The 19,541-nt window shown below is 51.5% G+C and overlaps 1 protein-coding gene across 2 annotated transcripts in view; it reads left to right on the top strand.

Moving 5' to 3' along the window:
* The window catches only part of STK10 (serine/threonine kinase 10), a 46,898-nt gene that overhangs the window by 20,231 nt on the left and 7,126 nt on the right, over positions 1–19,541 (top strand). For both annotated transcript variants that reach the window (XM_062607704.1, XM_062607705.1), the window contains 8 exons: positions 6,942–6,990; positions 9,270–9,419; positions 10,713–10,785; positions 11,502–11,696; positions 12,654–12,735; positions 13,735–13,869; positions 14,405–14,947; positions 18,645–18,775. In XM_062607704.1, coding sequence (XP_062463688.1) covers positions 6,942–6,990; positions 9,270–9,419; positions 10,713–10,785; positions 11,502–11,696; positions 12,654–12,735; positions 13,735–13,869; positions 14,405–14,947; positions 18,645–18,775 — 1,358 coding nt within the window. The remainder of the gene's footprint in view (positions 1–6,941; positions 6,991–9,269; positions 9,420–10,712; positions 10,786–11,501; positions 11,697–12,653; positions 12,736–13,734; positions 13,870–14,404; positions 14,948–18,644; positions 18,776–19,541) is intronic.

Below are 19,541 nucleotides of genomic sequence, written 5' to 3'. Positions count from 1 at the left end.
GGGCTTTGCTTGTGTGACTCTGGCACAGAGTGGTCTTAGGGTATAGCTTGAGATCTGGATCCATCATTTGCCTGTGTGCTTTTGGACAAACGACCATCTGTATTCTTTGTGTAACACTTCATCTTTGCTGCAGCCGGTGTTGCTGGACCAGGGCTGTCCCCACTCAGGGACCACCTCAGCCCCTGCTACAGATGCTCCTGACCTTACTGAAGTCCTCTTGGTGCTACAGTAACATGCAGAGTTCAGCAACAGAGCTGGTTGTTGTCTGTATTTTCCATGACATGTATTATGGGGCTAAGCAGCAGTATGGGATAGCCACCAGCAGGCTGCTGGGTGAGCTGGGATACTGAAGGGCAGGATGGGAAAGCTGGTGTTCAGTAGCTAATGAATGCCCACTGCAGATAACAGGGCAGGGAACTTTCTGCTGTTCCAGAACCACAACTCAGGGCTGTAGTAAGATGCTTTCCTGGACCTGCGATGCCTCCTCTGCCTCTAAGTTGAGACCAGAAGCCTTAGAGACTGTCTGGGTTTTCAGCTTCCTGCTGCTCCTGCAGGGCTTGGGAAGGAGCCTGTCTCACCCACGGTGTATGATCCACATGCTGGGAAAAGAGACCTGCCTGCTGTGACTCCTCCATACCCTGTCACAGATGGGAAGGTCTAGACAGCTTCCTTATGCTTCCCCTGCTTTTCCCATTACCTGTGATGCCAGGAGAGTCATCCTGTGCTACAGATTCCATGGTGTGGGATACATGAGGGGCCTCCAGGACTCCTGGTCCTGCCCTGGGAAGGGAGGCTTTGGCCCCTATGAAACTAGGAAGTGAGGAAGTGTTTTGGTGGGTTGGGGCAGCACATAGGAGTGCTGTTCCCAAGGTGGGCTCTTCCCATGGTGCTGGGGAAGGGATGCGAGGTCTCTCGTGCCATCAGTGCCCAGGACCCTGCCTGTGCGTTTGCTGTGCTGGGTCCATTTCTGACCATGGAAGGGCAACTCTAGGTTTGCCCTTGGTGGCCGTGGTGCAGGGAGGTTGTTGAACCGTCCCCATGGGGCTCTGCTGTAGGGACCAACCTGCCTGTGTCCCACTGTTGGGGCTGGCAGGGAGAGGGGAAGGGCCCTGCAGCTGCAGTGGCAGCAGCTATTACTCAATGTGGCCGTTTGTTGAAACGCCGGGAGCTGTTCATGCCTTGTGGTTTGCACCAGAGGTGGTGCTGCCTCAGAATGATGCTTCGGCTGCCTTCTCACCTCGCAGTTTCGCTGCGGTGGGAGGAGGACCCGAGCTTCCTCCTTTGGGCAATCCCCCTGCAGAAAATCAGGGCCTGTTCTCTTGCTGTAGCCTAAAAAGCAGCTTTGTAAAGTTCATCTAAAGGGGGTTTCTTTTCCCCTTTTTCTCCTGCAGCCAGCCATGACTGCACTGAACTGGCACTTGTGATGCTGGCAAGGAGGCAACCTGGAGAGCATTTCTCTTCACCAGCTACTCTAAATGGAGCACAGTTTACTTCACCACATTTACTCATCTCCCCAGTCTTTCCGTGCTGATATAAGCCAGGAGAGCTTGTGGCTGTGCCGCAGTGGCACTTCCCACTGTGGGTGACAAGGATGCTTATAAACTGCCCCATGAGCGTGGCATGGCCATGAGGCTGTATGTGGGTGATGGAGGCTGCTGCCACAGCAGGATGCTACTGGTTGCTTTCTCCCTGATAGCAGGCAGCTGCTTGAAGAAGTAAAATGAAACCCTGTGCTGCAGTTTAGGAGAGGAAATTGCTGAAGTACTTCAGTTTTGAAGCAGGTTCTGGGCCAAGGAGGGTAGACAGAGGCAGCCTCCTGTTCCCACTGGACCTGATGCTCAGGGCTCAGTGAGAAGGGAGGTTGCTGGATGATTACAGTGCCTTAGCACAGTGTGCATCTGTGTAGTAATGGCATGATGCTCTGGAGCACCCCTATGCCTCCAGAGCAATTGGACTGTTCAGTGTGCAACTGCATCCGCAGCAGTCACAGGAAAACCTGCAGGCACCCACCCCTTCCAGTGACTTGGGAGCAACTGGGCTGCCAGCCAAGGGCTCTTCCATCCTATGGGACCTGGTGGCCTCCCTGGGCAGTGTGCTGCACTCATGGGAAATGCCTGGCTGCCCAGGGCCACAAGTGCCGAGATGAGCAGCCCCCAGCTTTCCCAAACTGATGGCTTTTCCTCTTCTCCCCTCCTCTCCCTTTTTGCCTGCAAGAGGCATTTCTCCAGTGCTGTTGCAGAGGGAACAGTTCGTGGGCCTCTGCCCTCTGACGTGCCAATTGGATGAGTAAGAGCTGGCCGAGGGTGGGTCCTGTCCTCTTAATTGGGCTTCAATTGTAAACCTCAGTTCAGGGACATCAGCTGTTCCACCCTTGGCAACTGTGCAGTGCTTGGTAAAAATACCTTTCAAGATAAGCTTTTCATTATTATTATTCTTTGTTTATTCCTTTTTTAGTATAGAAAGTTCTAGGGGTTCAAACACACCCAGGAGACAGGACTGGTCCTCCCTGGGGCGGCAGGCGCGAGGAGCAGGATCTCAGTCCTATCCTGGAGGACTTCGGTACCTGGGCAGGAGATGCTGCTTCTGGTTTGTCAGACCCAGAAGCTGTCCTGGGCTGTAATCCGTACTTAGCTTGTTGGCAGGGCTGGTATCCCTCCAGCCCTCGGCTTGTGTGAGCTGCTGGAGGGTTTCTCCTGGCACAGTGTCCAATCTGCTGTCTTGAGTTGCAAGGTCCTGTAATGCTTTCTCATAATACATGGTGCCCCCTTGCTCAGGTACAACTTGAAGACCTGCGTCTTTAAGAGCCCTTAATTTAGCTGTTTCATACATATGTATGTCTATTTATTCTCCAGGGCAGCCCTAGACTCACTGGACCCTGCTTCCTCTCCTCCCAGGCAGTCACTTATTACTTGAGCAGCTCAGAAAACAGCCCCAGCCCCCTCTACATGCCCTGCTTCCACTTTGGCTACAAAATGCTTCCAGATCCTGCTGTGCCTAAAGGCAGGATTAGGATGAGCCGCTGGGAAACGTCAAGGTCACCAGCAAAGCTCTTTAACTCGAGTGGACTTTTGCTTTCAGATTTGAGCTTGTGCTTCATTTTGCCCATGCAAAAGTGTCTTGAAAGGGAAAGATTATGTGGCTTCTGCTTGCAGTCCTCTTTATTCAGCTGTTTTGCTAAAGGTATAGAAGAAAAGGGTCCTTTTAAAAATATATATAATTAAAATATATATAATTAAAAATATATATAAAATTAATATATATATATATGTATCAGTCCTCAAACTGTGGTACAAAGGTTTTGAGAGATAGTGGGAGTGGGCTTCTTTTTCTGTCTATAAACCAGCTGCCCAAATCTGTTCCCATGCATGCAGCTCATGCATCCTTGTGGTCCTGCAAACGAGCCCGGCAGGCACACTGGCTGGGTTCCTTTGGCTGTGATGTTGGAGCTGAGTCCGTGGGGCTCTGGCAGTGGCGGAGGGTTGTGCTGCTCACACAGCCCAGTGATGGGAGCTAGCGGTGAATTTGGATGTGCCTGCGAGGTGCGGTTACAGCTGCCTGTGGGCTTTGAAAACTAGAATGCTGATAGTGCTTAATCCCTGGGATTTATGACAGCTTTGAGGTGGCAGCAGGAGGGATGACTCCTGTTTGCTGCTGCATGTGTCCCCCCCCCCAGCAGCTCAGCGCAGCAGAGGGGCTGGGCAGCCTGCAGCAAGGAAGTCCCTGGATTTCGTGTGCAGAGGAAATCATTATAAACAGGATGTTTGCTCCAGCCCTGTTCCAGGCTGCTCGCTGCAGACCCCGCAGAGTGCTCAGACCCCCCCCCCCCCCCTTGCCTGGACCCCGAGCAGGAGGAGGAGGTGTAGGTGCTACCCCAGCTTGGCGTTGAAGGAGGCATTTTCAGGCTGTCAACAGTGGGGCAGAGATCGCCTGGTTTTCCTATGCTGGTTCTCAAGGCGGCAGGAGCTTTTTTGGGTCTGGGTGTGTAAAACCTCTGTTTTGCGGTGCTGCTGTGGCTCAGCTAGCCCTGTGCCGGGTCCCAGGTCTTGCAGGTCACAGGGGGATTGCTGGGGACAGCAATTACAACATGGGCAGCAGCCCGGTGCAGTGTAGAGAGGTGAAGTGCAGCGCTGAGATTGACCCTCACCAGAGCAGTTACTGCTCCAGCTGTGGTTTGGGGACACCAGTAGTCAGCCCATATATCAAAGCACATGGAAACAGTCCTAAGCCCTTACTGCACAGATGCACAGGCTCTTGTTCAGCAGCTCTGTTCTGGGATCCTCCCAACTCATTCCTCATCGCAGCCAGAGTGGCAGGCTGCCCACCCCAGGGTGTCAGACCCACTGCACAGCCTCTGCTCTCTGTGAGCTTCCTGCATCCTCCAGCTCGCACAGAGACCATGTACTGCTGCTGCTGCCTTCCTACCTGCTCCAGTGGTAAAACACTTTTCAGGCAGAACTGGCTCCTGGAAGGAAGTGTGTGTGTGGTGTATGAGCTACGGGATTGCCAGTTGCAGTTGTTTAAATCAGGTTTTCTGGGCTGAAACCAGCCCATTAGGTTTTTGGATGCTCAGACAATCTGGCCGCACCCGTAATTATTCTTTGGCATCTCTGCCCTTGGTGAAAATGCATATTTGTAAGTGTTCCATATTTCCCACATTCCCAGTGCCTGGCTTGCAGCCTGCTGTGCCTGCATAAACATACACAGTCATGCTGGTTCAGATGGACTGATTTCCCTGATTTTCTCATTGCTAGACTGCAAACCCAAATGAAACTTGGAGATGAAATGCACCCCACACGGGTCCAGAGTCAGGCTGCTTGTGCTGGGCTCTTCCCCATTTAAAATCTCAGTGTGTCTGACCAGAGCACATTTGGTCTGTGCCAGCCATGCCCCTGGCAGGAGACTTTGGCACAGCATCTATGCGTGGAGGCTCCTGAGAGGCTGTGGATGTGGCTATCCCCCCAGCTGGCCGCTCTGTGTGCGTCTCACCCCTCAAAATGCAAATCACGGTTCTCAGTCTGGAGGCTGTGCAAGAGGAGCTGTGTGAGGTGCCAGGGGACTTTGTTCAGCTGCGGGACACAGAGAGGCAGAGGCTGTAAAGCTGCTTGCTGGGCATTAGCAGTGAAAGCACCCAAGTGGCCCTGGTGGCAAAGGCCACTTTAGCAGATGATTTGAGATGGGTTCTGTTAGGTTATGGGTCTGTTTAAGCTGAAGAGCTGAGCCTGGTAGCACAGCCAGTCTTTCCCTCAGGCTTTCTGTTCTGACTGGTTGTTGCTTGAATCTGGAGGCCACCCTCTTTGGGTAGGTGAGTTCCTGAGGTGCCTGGAGCGGCAGGAGCAGGAAAGGATTGCTCATGTGAGATGGAAAAATCCCTTGTACTGTGATTCAGTGATGAGACGGGATCATTTGTAGGGCAGATTTTCTGTCAGCCAGAGCAGTGCAGAGGTGTGACAGTCAGACTTCATGGGACAGATCTGCACTGTCTTTCTGCAGCCTCAGCAAACCAGAGTCAGCGCAGATTTGTTGTCCTGGTTTGCCAATAGTTTAAACGTCTTCCAGTTGTTTGTCTCCATCTGCCTGCTTCAAATGCTTCCCCAGCCCTGGCCTCTGGTTTATTCTTCTCCACTTCCTCCAACAGTGCCTCTGTCATGCTGCCCAACCTGCATGGGTTTCTCAGCATTATCTCCCTTCTGACTCTTGTTCCTGGGCCAATTCTTGTAGAGCAGTTCTGCCTGGTCCTGCTCCCTCTTCTCCACCGAAACAAAGCAGTTGTGTCTTGCGCTGTGGTCCAAGTTGATAGTAGCATTTCTCTTGCCCATGTGTAGGAACTGCAGATCCAAAGGGTGAGATGTGGTTTGCTGGAGTTGTAGGCTTACACCATGGGAAAGAAGGAGCTTGAACCTTGGCTCCTGGTCCAGTGCTTGGCGCTGCACGTGACTTCCACTTGAAGGGCTTAGAGAGTTGTGCTGGTAAACGCTGCCTTTGGTTTGCTCAGTTGTTGTCCTCAAAATAAACTCTAGCGTTTCACCTCTCTGGTATGTTGCCCTGTGTCACCTGGACAAGGAGAAGAGCTTGTTGGGGAGGTGAAGCATCTCTATCTTGTAACCCTGGCTGCTTGAGATGTTAATCTGTTCATCTGAGCAGCCTGCCCTGAGGGCAGTGGGGAGCCATGGATGGTAGCGAGCCCCAGCCTGGGCTCTGGCTGAGGTTTTTGCAGAGGTGAAGGTAGAGAGGATCAGTGGGGGGACAGCCAGGACCAGGCAGGCCTGGCAGAACTCTGTGCACATCACTGGGAGAGAAACAGCATCAATCTGGTGAACGTACCCAACCTCTTTATTGACATAGTTTCTCCTCAAATAGCTCAGAATCAAGAGGGCAATGAACTATGGAGCAATGGGGGCAGGAAAACAAAACAAAGTTAAAACAAAATTAAGACTTGCCAGCCCTCCCCATGTTTCATTTGCCAAAGAAAACCCTGCCTGATTTCTCGCGGCCACGTCAGCTCCCAGCTATGACAGCTATCTCATCCTGTTGGCAAGGCCGCTCTCTGGAGCAGCCCTCGCTCCAGAATGCAATGGGAAGAGATGTGAACAGTGAGGAAGCGAAGCTGAAGCTGACTGCTCAGGGTGGGTGTCCAGGTACGGGGCCAGGTATGATGCTGGGGGTGTTGCAGTGATGGGGACAGTCCTGCCCCTCCCAGATGGCTGCTGAGGGCAATGTGCTGGATCCTGCCGCAGGGCTTGGGTGATTGCTGGTGCGGGGGATGCCTGGGAGGATGTGTCCTGAGGAGCACAGAAGCCTCTGCATCCCTGAGTGGGGCAAAGGAACAGCTTTGCCGTGTGGGGAAGAAAAACCCAGTGCTTTTGTCTCCTCTTCCCTACCCAGTGAGCTTTGCTCAGAGAGATGTGGACCTGAGTTTAATTCCTCTGTCTTTGTTTCCCCAGATCATGATTGAGTTCTGCCCAGGCGGGGCGGTGGATGCCACCATGCTGGGTGAGTGCAGTGTGCGGTGCTGGGCTCCTTTCCGTGCTTGGGGGATGCCCTGAAGGCATTTCCAGCCTCCTGGCATGCTTTCAGGGGCAACCTATGGATGGATGGATGGTGGACGTGGGTGCCCCAGCTTCTCCAGCTACTGTTTCTCTCCCATGAGCTTGCCTATTTTTCATACCTGGTGTAGAAGGTGTGGCAGCCCTGCAGTGTTTCTTGAGCTACTTTGATGTCCTTTTGTGATTTAAATGCTGCTGGCATCAGCAGATCACAAGGCATGGGGAGAAGGGAGAGTCTGGCTGGAGGGGAAAGATGGCTTTAAATATTTATCTGAGGCACTGGGTCTTGGGATCGTGTTCCCACAGCTTCCTGGGAAGAGCAACAGAGCTGAGATGTTTAATCTGTTGTGATGAATCTCCCAGGATCTCCTTGCTGACTTCTCCATATGGTATCGGTCATCTGGCGAGGCAGCAGTGTCCGAAGAAACTGCAGTTTGCAGAAATTCCAGGAATCTTCCCATTTTTAACTCCTCCCTTCCACATAGAGCTGCTGGGACTGGGAGTGTGCGGGTGTTCCCCAAAACAGCCCTGGCTGGTGCCACAGCCCCTCTGTGCCAGGGCAGTTATGGACCCTAGGGGCAGTGACATCCCATCTACATGGTGAACGTGGTGTTCTGACATCTTCCTTCCTGGAGCACCTCGGGCAGAGCTGCTTCTCCCCAGGGGTTATTCCTTTTCGGCTCTATTTCCGAAGTTCTCGCTTGCTTTTTATTTCCAGGGAAAGTATGGACACAAATTTGTCATTTTTGATTCAGCCCTGAAACTTAGTGCATCCTTTAGGAAATTCTTTAATGAATTTAAAAGGCCCAAATCACTGCATCAACAAGTACCTGTTGCAAAGTGCTGGATGAAATGATGCCTTCTCCCTGGAAAACCTCAGGAGAGGTGCCCTGCCTCTTGGGACATGAAAATCCCCCTGAGCATCCATGGGGCTGTGTCCATGGCAGTCGGTCTCTGGAGGACCTGGGAAGGGGGAAGATAGAAAACCATGAGCAAGTGACCTGCCTGTAGCACTGTCACCCTCTGAATGAGGGCCAGGAGGAGCTCTGAGAAGGACCCCAAGAATGCTCCCAGTATGAGTAGATTCAGAGCTGCTGCCTATTCCACCTCCCCATCACCACCAGCAACTGCTGTTCGCCTTTGAAATCTTTTGTACAAAACCTGTGGCCTATTGTACCTCACTTGTGCCAGGTGCTTCAGGGGGAGTGAAAAGCATCAGCTTCCCCCAGAGCAAGGGAGATCTTGGTAAGGAAGAGGAGGAACAAAGTGGCTGACCCAGCATCCCCCAGACTGTGGTTGAGCATCTGTCCCAATTGCTAGGGTCCATCCATCAGCCCCATCCTGGCTGTGTAGTTTGGGCAGCTGGAGTTGTCTGAGGCTTGGTCTGCTCTGCTGTGCTGGAGGAGGGATCTGCACTGCAAAGGGAGGGAGGGAAGCTCGGATGATGCTAACCATCTGGAAGTTTGATGGTTTGCAGAGCTGTCGCTTTGGAAAGTAGTCTTGGGTGGTGAAGGTGGCTGGGCAGAGCGCAGCAGGGAGGTCACACCGGTGGCTTCAGAAATAGGGACAGACTGCAGGGTACAAACTGCTGGCTGGTATCTGGTGCTAACTGAAAAACCAGCTCAAAGCGGTGGACAGGGATAACGTAGATGAGCATTTTATTGCTTGTTGCTTTGGGAAGTAGTGTGCCCCTCATGTACCAGGAGATGTGCTGCGTCTCCATGGCAGGGGTAGCTCCTTAGGGGATGACACCATGGCTGCATATGAAGCTGCTGATTTTTCACGCCTGTGTCTGGCCCTACTGCTGCCTGCAGCTGAGTTCACCTCCCTCCTCCTGGCAGCAGCATCCCCACAGTGGGCATGACTCAGCTCGTCTGCAGGGACCTCTTTTCCAAATTGCAGGGAACTTACAGTTCAGACCCCTGTTGCAGGCATGCCTGGCTCCCCCTCTCATGCTCCTTATCCGCTATTCCTGGGCCAGATGCCTCAGCCAAGCATCCCTGGGAGGGAGCTATAAACCAGCAGCCTCAGGCAGGCAGGCATTGTGCTGAGTGCTGGCTTAGGGAATAGATTACCTTAACAAGCTGATTTGCATTGGTCTCCCGCGACTTTGACACATGGACAGTGGTTTTTAAGTGGTCTATCGGATAGCAAGTGCCTTCCTGCTGCTCATGTGGAGCATCGCTCCAATCCCTGACCTGGTTAACAGCTCCCTCCTCCCCACAGAGCTGGACCGGGGCCTGACCGAACCTCAGATTCAAGTGATTTGCCGCCAGATGTTGGAAGCCCTCCATTACCTCCACAGCAAGAAGATCATCCACCGTGACCTGAAGGCAGGCAACGTGCTCCTCACCCAGGATGGGGACATCAAGCTCGGTGAGCTGGCCTGCACAGGAGCACAGCAAGTGTTTGCTTGGTGAATTCAATGGGAGAGCTGCGGGACCGTTTCAGGCTACGTTAATGACAGCCATGTGCTGCTGGGAGCTGGACAGTAGTGTTCAGCTGTACCCAAGCATGGGGGAGATCAAGGGATGCTCTCTGCCTTCTGCCCTGCCTATGGGACATCAGCTACTTTGCTGCTGCTGAGCTTCAGGCAGGAGGTGCAAGGCTCAGTCTGCTGTTGAGCTGTGTGCTGTGCTTAGCACCCAGCTGGGTACCAAGCCTCACCGAGCCACAGCTGTGCTCATGCTCTTCATGGACGTTCCTTTAGTGAATTTGTTTAATCCTTCTTTGAACTCAACTTTAATGCTTTTTGGCCTGCTGAGCATCCTGTGCAGGGTGCCAGTTGACATAGCTGGGAGCTGGAAGAATTCATCCTATCTCCAGAGCAGGTCTGGTGGTGACAGGGGGAGTTTTGCCAAAAGGTTGCTTTGCCAAGCAACTTGAGTTAAACTGACATCCAACTACCTGCTGGAGGATGAGAAGGTAGCTTTGTCTGTAGGGACTGGTCAGAAAGATGCAGATCTCCTTTTGTACTCTGCTGAGGGGTGCTGGTAGCTGTGGGTGCTCTTGGGATGTGTTTGTGGGTGCTGATGGAGACCAGGAGTCAGCCTGGGAAGATAGAAATGTTCCTAAGAACGGGGTGCAGATGGATAACAGCTCCTCCAGAGGTCATCAGTAGCAATTTGGGGAGCAAAGTAACCTGAAGTGGGCTTGGTACCCTTTGCAGGTCACCAGTTTGATTTGGGTCTGGTTGGCTTCAGAAGCTCTCTATAAAAGGGGCATACTCATTGAAAGGCATCATGCAGTGACCACTGTAAGCAGGGCTGAAGGGAAAAGAAAGAATGTAACAGCACTTTGGTTTTTCTGGTGTAAAGTGAGACTTTTTGCCATGAAATAGCAGTCCTGAAAGTAATCTGCCACGGCTCTGCTTTTGTTTGCTTGTGGAAAAGAGCTCAACTTCCCTCTAGATGTGTAGGGGTTTGGGTTACAGTAAGGGTGACTTGTTATGCCCCTGTCTTACAGCACATGGGAGGGGGAAGGTCCCTGGTGCTTATGTGTCCAAAAGCAAATCTAATTTCTGATGCTCTGTTTAGAGGAAGCATCAAGTTTTATCATGTTCTTGCTTTAAATGTGCATTTGCTTTTAAATCTGCGTTTCAGCCAAGTGTGCTGGTTTAGAAGGGTCTTTTGGTTTTCCTGCAGCATCTAATGTTACTGCTCTTTGCAGCTGACTTTGGAGTGTCTGCCAAAAACATGAAAACATTGCAGAAGAGAGACTCCTTCATTGGCACCCCTTACTGGTGAGTGACCTGCTTGCTAAGAAACCCTGTGTTCGTGAGGAGCTTCACTCTTCTGAAAATCAGGCTCGCTTAGAAACAGGGAGCGGATGGCCTTTGGGATGTGATGGACCATAGTGCCTCACCAAGCACGGCTGGGAGGATTTTGGCAAGGAGTCTTGGCCAGTGTCCACATGTGCAAGGGTTTCCCTTGCTGGAGGGGGCTGTGAGCAGCCTCAGTGGTGTGGGAGCATTGCCCTGTGTCGCAGTGCCCTGAGCTATTGAGGGGCCACCATGCTCCAGGCTTGGAGGAGTGAAGGACACACATGTGCTTGCGTGTGTGTGCTCCCCGCTCACTGCCCCCGGGGGGGGTTCAGTGGGCTTTGAAGCAGCTCCAAGCACATGGGAACAACTCCTCGCTCCAGAAACACAATCTCTAAATCACCCGACTTGCTGAAGGAACGGCATCAGCGAGGATTAATTTATTGTCTGCAGCAACATCCATGCCAGATGTCAATGGCCTGGGGGTTTCTGTGGGCTGTCTTGGTTGGTCTGTGGAAGACGGAGGGAGTTGGACCCCTTAGAAAAGATGCTGCTGCTTCTGAAAGCCAGAGCTAGGAGGAAAGGCTGATTTTATGGAATGCTGTGTATTATTTAAAGCATTTAATTGCTGTGGCAAGCCTCACATTGTCTGTGGTGTCACCCGTCCCCATCCCTGCTCCTTGCTCTGCCCCTTGCAGGATGGCCCCGGAGGTGGTGATGTGTGAGACCATGAAGGACACTCCGTATGACTACAAGGCAGACATCTGGTCTCTGGGCATCACGCTGATTGAAATGGCCCAGATTGAGCCACCCCATCATGAGCTCAACCCCATGAGAGTCCTGCTGAAGATTGCCAAGTCTGACCCCCCCACGCTCAGCTGCCCTTCCAAATGGTGAGGGGTTTGGGGCAGCAGAGTGTCTGCTTTCCAACTTACAGTGTTTCAAGAGAGAAAAAGAACAGTCTTTTCTAGCAGTATTGTTTAATTTGAGAACCCAATGCAGAAATCGAGCTCTGTGCTGTGACTCTGCTGACACTGTGATGATGTGCAGGCAGCACGGGGGGAGCTGCTGCTCACCCACAGCCCTGCTGAAATGAGGGTGATCTCTTGGCTGCTTTCAAAGCATCCTGGTTTTGTATGAAAGGCAGATTTTCCTCTAAACCTGGAGATGGCTGAGAGCTCTAGAATTTCTTTCCTGGAGTCTGGGAAGTCTCTTCTCCATTTAAAAAATACTAGCAGATTTTTCTTTTAATCATGATAAAACCCACTGCATAATAGCCAGCAGTAGATTACTGCTGGGAGAGCACTGGAGTCGCAAGCGTTGTTACAGCAGTTCAGGTAGCAGGCAGGATCCCAACACCAAAACCCAGCAGGAGCAAGCAGCACAGAATATCAGGGACATGCTCTGTGTCTCAGAGCTGTGCTTTGCAGGCTGAGGGTGCCCTCCTATGGGGTTTCTGGTCCTTCACAGCCATCCTTTCACACTTGAAGCTGTGGGGATGGGTTCTGGAGCATCCTTGTACAAGCAGCTCCACCCCTGGGCTCCCTTTGGAGGATAACTGCTGGTGTCCTTTCCTAACTGTGCCTTGGCCCTGGAGCACAGAGCCCAGTGCTCAGCCTCTCTGTCCGTTGCCATTGCAGGTAAGGCAAAATCTAGTCCCTCACTTGGCCACACTGCTGATTCTCCTACAAATAATCAGACTAGCCAAGCACAGGGTTTCCCATGCTGGGAGTGAAACGATGATTCTTACCAGTTTCAGACTGGGACAGAACCTGCACAGGGATGGAGCAGACCCCTGTGGTGTTCAGGGCCTTTCCCTCTGAGCTTCTCACCAACAACTGTGTTTTAAGGTCCCTGGAGTTCAGAGACTTCCTGAAGAAGGCGCTGGACAAGAACCCAGAGACCCGGCCCAGTGCTGCCCAGCTGCTGGAGGTAGGGACCAGCACTGGACCCAGGGCTGGGTCTGTGTATAGTGTCTGTGTCTGCCCCGGTCTGTGAGTGTCCCTTGTGTGTATGGCGTGATTCAGAGCTAAACCACCCCACTAAGGTGCTGATGGGCCCCAGGCTGGTTTCAGATTGTTTTTGTTTTGTTTAGAAATTTCATAGCACTTTTCAGCCACTGAAATGCTCCAAAAAGCAACAGCAATGCTTTTTCCATTTGGAGCTAACTGCAGAGTCCCTGTGGACAAAAGCTGAAATAGAAATGGCTCCCACTGCCTGAAAATACCCATGTGGCAGCCAGCTTGGGTTATACCTGGTTATCCCAGATTCAAATTCAGCACCTTTCCTCCCGTTCGCTTCCAGAACAATAGCAAGAATCTGGAAGATGCTTTTCCCCGGTGGCTGTGGTTGGCAGGAGGAAGCGTGCAACAGTCCCTGTGAACCCAAGGGACTCCCCAGCCTTTTGCTGAAGCTCAACACAAACACTTCACTGCGTGTGCTGAGCAATTTGAGCTCAGTTTCAATCAAACCTTCCCCTCTGTTTGCCCCCCAGACTGGCTCTTACCCCACTGCTGGTGGCACTCTGGGCTTGGACCTACACCCTGGAGTTCAGCCTGCTTGTGGAGAGGGGAGACGTCTCCTCTGCAGCAAAAGCCCCTTGTTTAAATGCAGCTGGTGATTTTGTTTGGGGGACATTGACAAAGCAGCTTCACAGAGCACCATGCTTTAAGCATCTGTGTGCAGAGCTGGTGCTTAACCTTGGCATCGTGCTTGTTCTTCTTCTGCCTCATACATGCAGCACGTATCTGTTGATTCTTCTGGGGGTTAAGCATGGTGACACTGGCAAGTATTTTATCTTTAGGACTCTGTGATTGTTCTAAGCAGGAAGTGGTCCTTGCCGTTGCTGTCCCCATGTGCTCACTTGGCTGCAAGCTCACAAAGTCTGCTTTATGGCCACCTCACACATGTGCATTGTGCTTGGCTTTTCAGCATCCTTTCGTCAGCAAGGTGACCAGCAACCGTGCCTTGCGTGAGCTGGTGGCCGAGGCCAAGGCTGAGGTGATGGAAGAGATCGAGGAGAGTCGGGATGAAGCAGAAGAAGAAGACTCGTTGGAGTCTGCCTTGGTGAGCACTCCCAGCACTGTGCTGGCAAGTTTGTGGCTGTGATGAGGGAAGGAGCCCCTAACTTCTCTAGGCTCCCAAAAGCTGGTTTACAGCTATTCTGGGCCCCATCAGGTGGAGTTGGGGGGAGCAGTTTCTTGGCCACAGAGGGGCTGTTTTTTGGTGGCTGCCTGTGCAGCTTTGTTGGGGGCCATGCTTCAACCTCCTCCATCTGTACCAAAGGATAGTGATTAATCCATGGTGGAGTTAGCTATGGGAAAAGGTGTTTGATAAGCAAACTCCTAGGATGCCTCTTAAGAAGTTGCAGGTTTTGCAGCTTCCCCACTCTGCTGTTTCCCTCCAGCCAGTGTCCACAGTCCTTGGTACCACAAACCGGGAAAAAGATATCCCAGGGCTGATGTCCTGAAAGGGAAAAATTCCTCCCAGTGACTCTTTAGCTGTGGGTGACTTTGCTCTGATGCATGGGGACTTGCAGCTCTTGCAGATGTGTTAAAGCAGTGGTGCAAAACCCAACACCTTCCCTTCGCTGTCTTTCTAGCCCCCTGGTAAGCACAAGCGGGACCCCTCCGAGGCAAGTCAGATGAGTTTCGATGGGGAGAAGCCTCCAGAATCTCCCTTGCCCAAGGCAGTGAACGGGCCTGTGGTGACTGGCAAGGAGAGCACAGATGGACATAGCGATAAACTCTCAAGTGAAAGGATAAACGGTGACAGTGGCAAGCTGGAGAGCAACCACTCCACAAAAGCCCTTGCCAGCTCTGCCACCTCGGCCACACAGGGCAAGCCAGACATCATCTTGCAGCCCAGCCGGCTCAGTAACTCAATGGAGGGGGAGAAGCAGCCTGGGCCAGGCAGCAAGGAGCGGAAGAGCATCGTGGAGCGACCAGAGAGCAGCCACCTGGAGACCTTAATGGAGGAAAAGCTTGCAAATGGGAGCTTGGATTCCCCAGCTCCGTTCCCTGGCAGCCGGTCCAAAGGGGATTCGGATTCTGGCAGCACTTCAGCCTCTGAAAGTATGGACCTCACCATCTCCCTGTCTGCTGACCTGTCCCTCAACAGGGAGAGTGGATCTATCTCCCCGAAGGTGAGTGGTGTGGAGGGCAGAGGGTGTGAAGAAGGAAGAGCAGCCACCCCCTGTTAAAAAGCACCGAGGTTCTCTTTTCAGCCAAGTCCTAGAATTCAGACCTGAAATTCAGATCCTTTCGTTGAGAGGCTGTGGACTTGCACACTTCAGCCATAGCCCCTTAAACTCCTTCCTGAGAAAGCAGCATGTTGTGCTCTACATGGGGTTGAGCTTTGACTACAGGAGGAGAAAGTGAGATGCCCCAAGTGTGACCTGTGCTTGAAGGTGGGGAACAGGTAAAGTAGGAGAGGACAGAGGCTGGTTGAGGACAGCCTGATGCTAAAGAACACCTATGTGCCTACATTCCAGATAGCTGGGAAGACTGGACTTGGTGCTTGCAGTATGAGTGTCCAGGCTTGGAGCTCTGCAAATAAACATAGGGGCAGCAAGGAGGGAGGAAGCCCATCTTTAGGGAAAGCCTTTGATGGTTTGCTCTCTTTGTCTGTGGGATGCCTGTCCCAGCTGGGCTCCAGCTGGCACAGCACACACTGCTGGGTTAAATTATGCCATGAGCATATGGTGTGTTCTCAAGTGAAGGAGAAGCTCTTCATGGAGTTGCTGCAGGTAGATGTGTCCTCTGCTACCTCAGGCCACTGAAGTCTGATGCTCTATAGTTATTTTGGGTCCTTGAGAAGCGTGAAGTAACTGTGCCACTCACCTGACTTGTGCAGTCATACACAGTTGGAGCAAGGGCAAGTATGAAACCCAAAATGTGATTTCCTAAGCTATCCGTTGCCCATCACTCTGTTGCTCTCCTAGCCCTAGCAGAAAGCTTATTTGGGCTAGTACCTCTCTTAATTTTTCCAACCTGCCATACATCTGGCCTGGTTTGTGTCAGCAGTAACTTGCATGAAAACTTCCCAGGCTTCTTGGCTTTTGCTAAAGCTTTCTGGAGGCTGAGAATGTTTGTGAGCCAGAGCCGGCCAGGTCAGCATGGCTTGGAGGAAAAGGCAAAATAACTGGAATGGTATTTGCTGAGCTTCAGAAGAAATACGTGTGACTTGAGGGAGCAAAGTAGCGTGTTGCACAAGACCTTTATCCAATTGCCTGTGTGAGTGATAGCTTCCCGGCATAGAAACGTGCTGAGAAAACCATTCTTGGCAAAACTTTCCTCCCCTTCTGTCTCCTGCTGTGAGCATGAGAGCCAGCATCCCCTGCAGGAGCCTGCAATTAATGTGGATCCTTAATGAGGGAACTGCAATGCTCTTGCATAGCAGTTTATCCCTCATCACTGCCTTTCCCATGTTACCTGGTCTCCCTGAGGCCAGCCAAAGATGAATATGATGTCACACATGTAGTTGCTCTCCCCAGCTGCTCCCCTAGAAAGGGAAAGGAGTTCATGGGTTTTACAGGGAGTAAGTCTCAAAGAGATGGTCATGTTAGGTTGCAGTCTGAGTTGCCCCAGCCAGAGGTATTGCTCAGAACAAAGTAAATGTCATCTCTCCAAGCATTCAAGGCATTCAAGCAGAGCTGTTCTGCAGAAGCAGTGCTGCTGGAGGCCTCTAGGGAAGATGTTCTGCTGAAGCCTCTGCTTTGCACAATGAGCTGTGAGTGCATGGGGGGTACCAGGCTCTGCTGCTCCCTCCTCACCCAGGCTCCTTGCCCAGCCTTAGCTTCATGGGGTTAAACTCCCCTGCTCTGCCCATGCTCATGTTCCTGGTGCTGCTGGGTTCTGTGCACAGAGCGCCAGGCAGGTTACAGCAAGAGAAGGAGCAGCAAAGAATTAAACCATTTCAGACTGTAAACATTAACTATTACATGCATTTATCACAGGCTAAACTGCAAAGTTCAAGTGACCCTTTTATTACCAGACTTTTTTTTTTTCCAGTTGCTTATAGTTTAGTCCAGAAGAAAACCAAAAACTAAACCTCTGGTAAAAAGTATTCAGGCCTTTTTTCTTTTTTTTTCAGGAAGATTAGGAATAGGAAATCTACAGGTGAGTTTGGGAGGCTGCAGCTGGCAGGAAAAAGGTCAGATTCAGGCAAAAGGAGATGGATAGGGTTTTGAAAAGGTAACCCAAACTTTCTCAGATACACCTGCTTCTGGAGGGAACTCCTCCTTTTGAGATCTAGCTTGACTTTCTGAGGTCTGACCTGCGTGTGTGCTGGCGTTTCACAGCTTTGGCTGAAACCCTTGGGAGCTGGAGGAGGCGCACTGGGATGTGCGCTGTGAAGTGTGAGCACTCAAAGTCAGCATCCCATATGACCACAGCTTGTCAGATTCTTCTCTGGAGAGCAATTTACATTACAGGAATGTTTGAAAATGCATTTTCTTGTGTTCATGAGAGGATGCTGGCCTGCTACTGAGGGGTAACAGAAAAGACCAGGAGAAAATGAGTAATTCTGTTTTAATATCCATGTTTGAGTAGCTCCATGACTAAGGCAGGGAGTTGCTTGTTCAACAGTGGGGAAGAACCTGGGGACCACTCAGAGACCAAGAACCAGGTGGGCTGCCACATCGCCAGGTCACTGGGCTCAGGCAGTGAGTGAGGGTGTTATTGGGCACAGGGGTTGGTACAGAGAGCTCAATGGTGGCATTTTCTCATTTGGACAATGCAGGGGTTTTAGCCAGCTGTTTTAATTCAGTTTGGGGCAGTAAGAGCCTCTGTGACCTAGGCTGGTCTCGTGCAAACCTTTTTGCACCAATTTGTCTGTTGGTTGAACCACTGCTATAGTGGTCTATTGTTACACAGTGGGCAGGCTGCATGCCGTCAGAGCTTCTCTGACTCCTCTGTTGCAGCAAGCTTTTCAGGGGCTTGCTCTGGGCCTTGCAGGCTCACAGGAAGCTCTTCTGACATCTTCTATATCTCTAATGGCTATCACTGCAAGAGCAAGAGGACTTCAGGGAGCCTTTGCTCATTGCACCATTGTGCTTTCCTGTAGGGCTGCATGATTCAAGTCATTCATATCCTTGTTTTTTTGCCAAAGAAACTGAGTCCCTGGTCACAGTCCTTTAGCCAAGCTTGGGCTGCTGACCCTGCAGGGGGATGCTGACCACCTGCGCCATTGCTGGGCGAGGACGGGTGCTTCTGGCACTTGTCCCTGCCAATGCTAATGTAAGTGAGCCTGGGCTGTGCTTTGTGGAGGTCACGGTGAGAGGCTCAGAGCTGGTTGCGATTAGTGGAGTGTTGTAATGAGGAGCAGAGGGACATGAGCGCTGAGCCTTTGGGCAGGGCTGGCTTGTTTCCCTGGCTTTGTCTGCAAGCACAGCCTGACGCGAGGACCTTGCCTGCCTCACATGTGCAAGGACATGGGGGGATACCTGTGGGTCAGACAGTGCAGGAGCCTTTAAATGAACCATTTGCAAGCTTCCTGTTGTGTGGATTTTTCAGCACTGCAATTAAGGAAGGAGCCTAGTGTTCCCTATCAGGTTTTGCTTTAGTTGGACATGGCAAGGAAGGGTTTTCACATGCCTCTTCTCCAGGTCAGGTTTCTGCAGGGTAGCAATCACACTGTACTGTGGCATCATAGCAAGGCTGAGTGGTGTGAAGGGCAGCTCCAAATCTGCTGCTGTTTTTCGCTTGATGTGGTTTCCCTGCTTATGTTCCTCATTAACAATGGCATCAAAATTGCTCTGAAGCTTCCAGCTCTGCACCCCATGCAACAAGCGGGGGAGCTCTGCTGCATAGTTTCTTCTTTCCCTCTCTTGCTGAACTCAGGATTCCCGGATGCACAAGAAGACGTTAAAGCGCACCCGCAAGTTTGTGGTGGATGGAGTAGAGGTGAGCGTCACCACCTCGAAAATCATCAGTGAGGATGAGAAGAAGGATGAAGAGATGAGGTTTCTCAGGCAAGTGGGTCACTGGGATGCAGGGAGGGCAGGGCACCAGCCAGGGCAGAGTTTTCTTCTCTGCAAACAAATCCAGGAGCGACCTAATGTGCTCTTATTTTCTGTCTTGATCCCCCTTGGGCAGAACAACTGTCCAGTGTGGGCATCACTTCTTTTGGCCTTTCCTTGACTGGCAGAGGCCTTGATGTACTGACTAAGCTGAGCTCTTTTCATGCAGAGAAATGAGGTATGGATCTTGGCGATAAGGTGCAGCAAAGCTGTGATGAGAGAGAAGCTTGTGCTGTGGCTCACTCTATCCTCTGGGGATGACTGAATGTGTCTCCAGGGCTGTAGGTGTTCTGGCTCAATGGAAATAAGCACAGAAATGTTCTCAAGACGCTCCTCTTCCTTTTGCTCTTCCATCTCCTCAGAATTCATTGACAGAAAGGCCAACAGAGTTGTAAACTCCTTGAGCACCACTTAATGTTCATGAATGTATCCTCCCTGTTTCAGCCTTTATGACTCCTTTGTGGATCTTACAGCTTTCAAACCTCCATGACCTGTTCTCAGGAAGAGAAGCTGCTGTTTCTACCTTGGTTACTATCAGCAGCACTGAAATGAAAAGGCCCTTAAAATAATTAGAATACAAACTGTTTTGCTTGATGCCCTAATGTAGGTTCCCTTGTGCTGCTTTGAGGGGCCCTCTGAGAATACAATTCATCCCAAGCACTGTGTGCTCTTGTGGCAACCTTATTCATAGGCCCTAATATCAGATCTATACAGAAGC

Source organism: Pezoporus occidentalis, unplaced genomic scaffold (genome assembly GCF_034315485.1).
Source record: "Pezoporus occidentalis ecotype Australia unplaced genomic scaffold, CSIRO_AGI_Poc_V1 ctg124, whole genome shotgun sequence".
NCBI lineage: Eukaryota > Metazoa > Chordata > Aves > Psittaciformes > Psittacidae > Pezoporus > Pezoporus occidentalis.
This window is presented reverse-complemented; position numbering and strand designations above follow the sequence as displayed.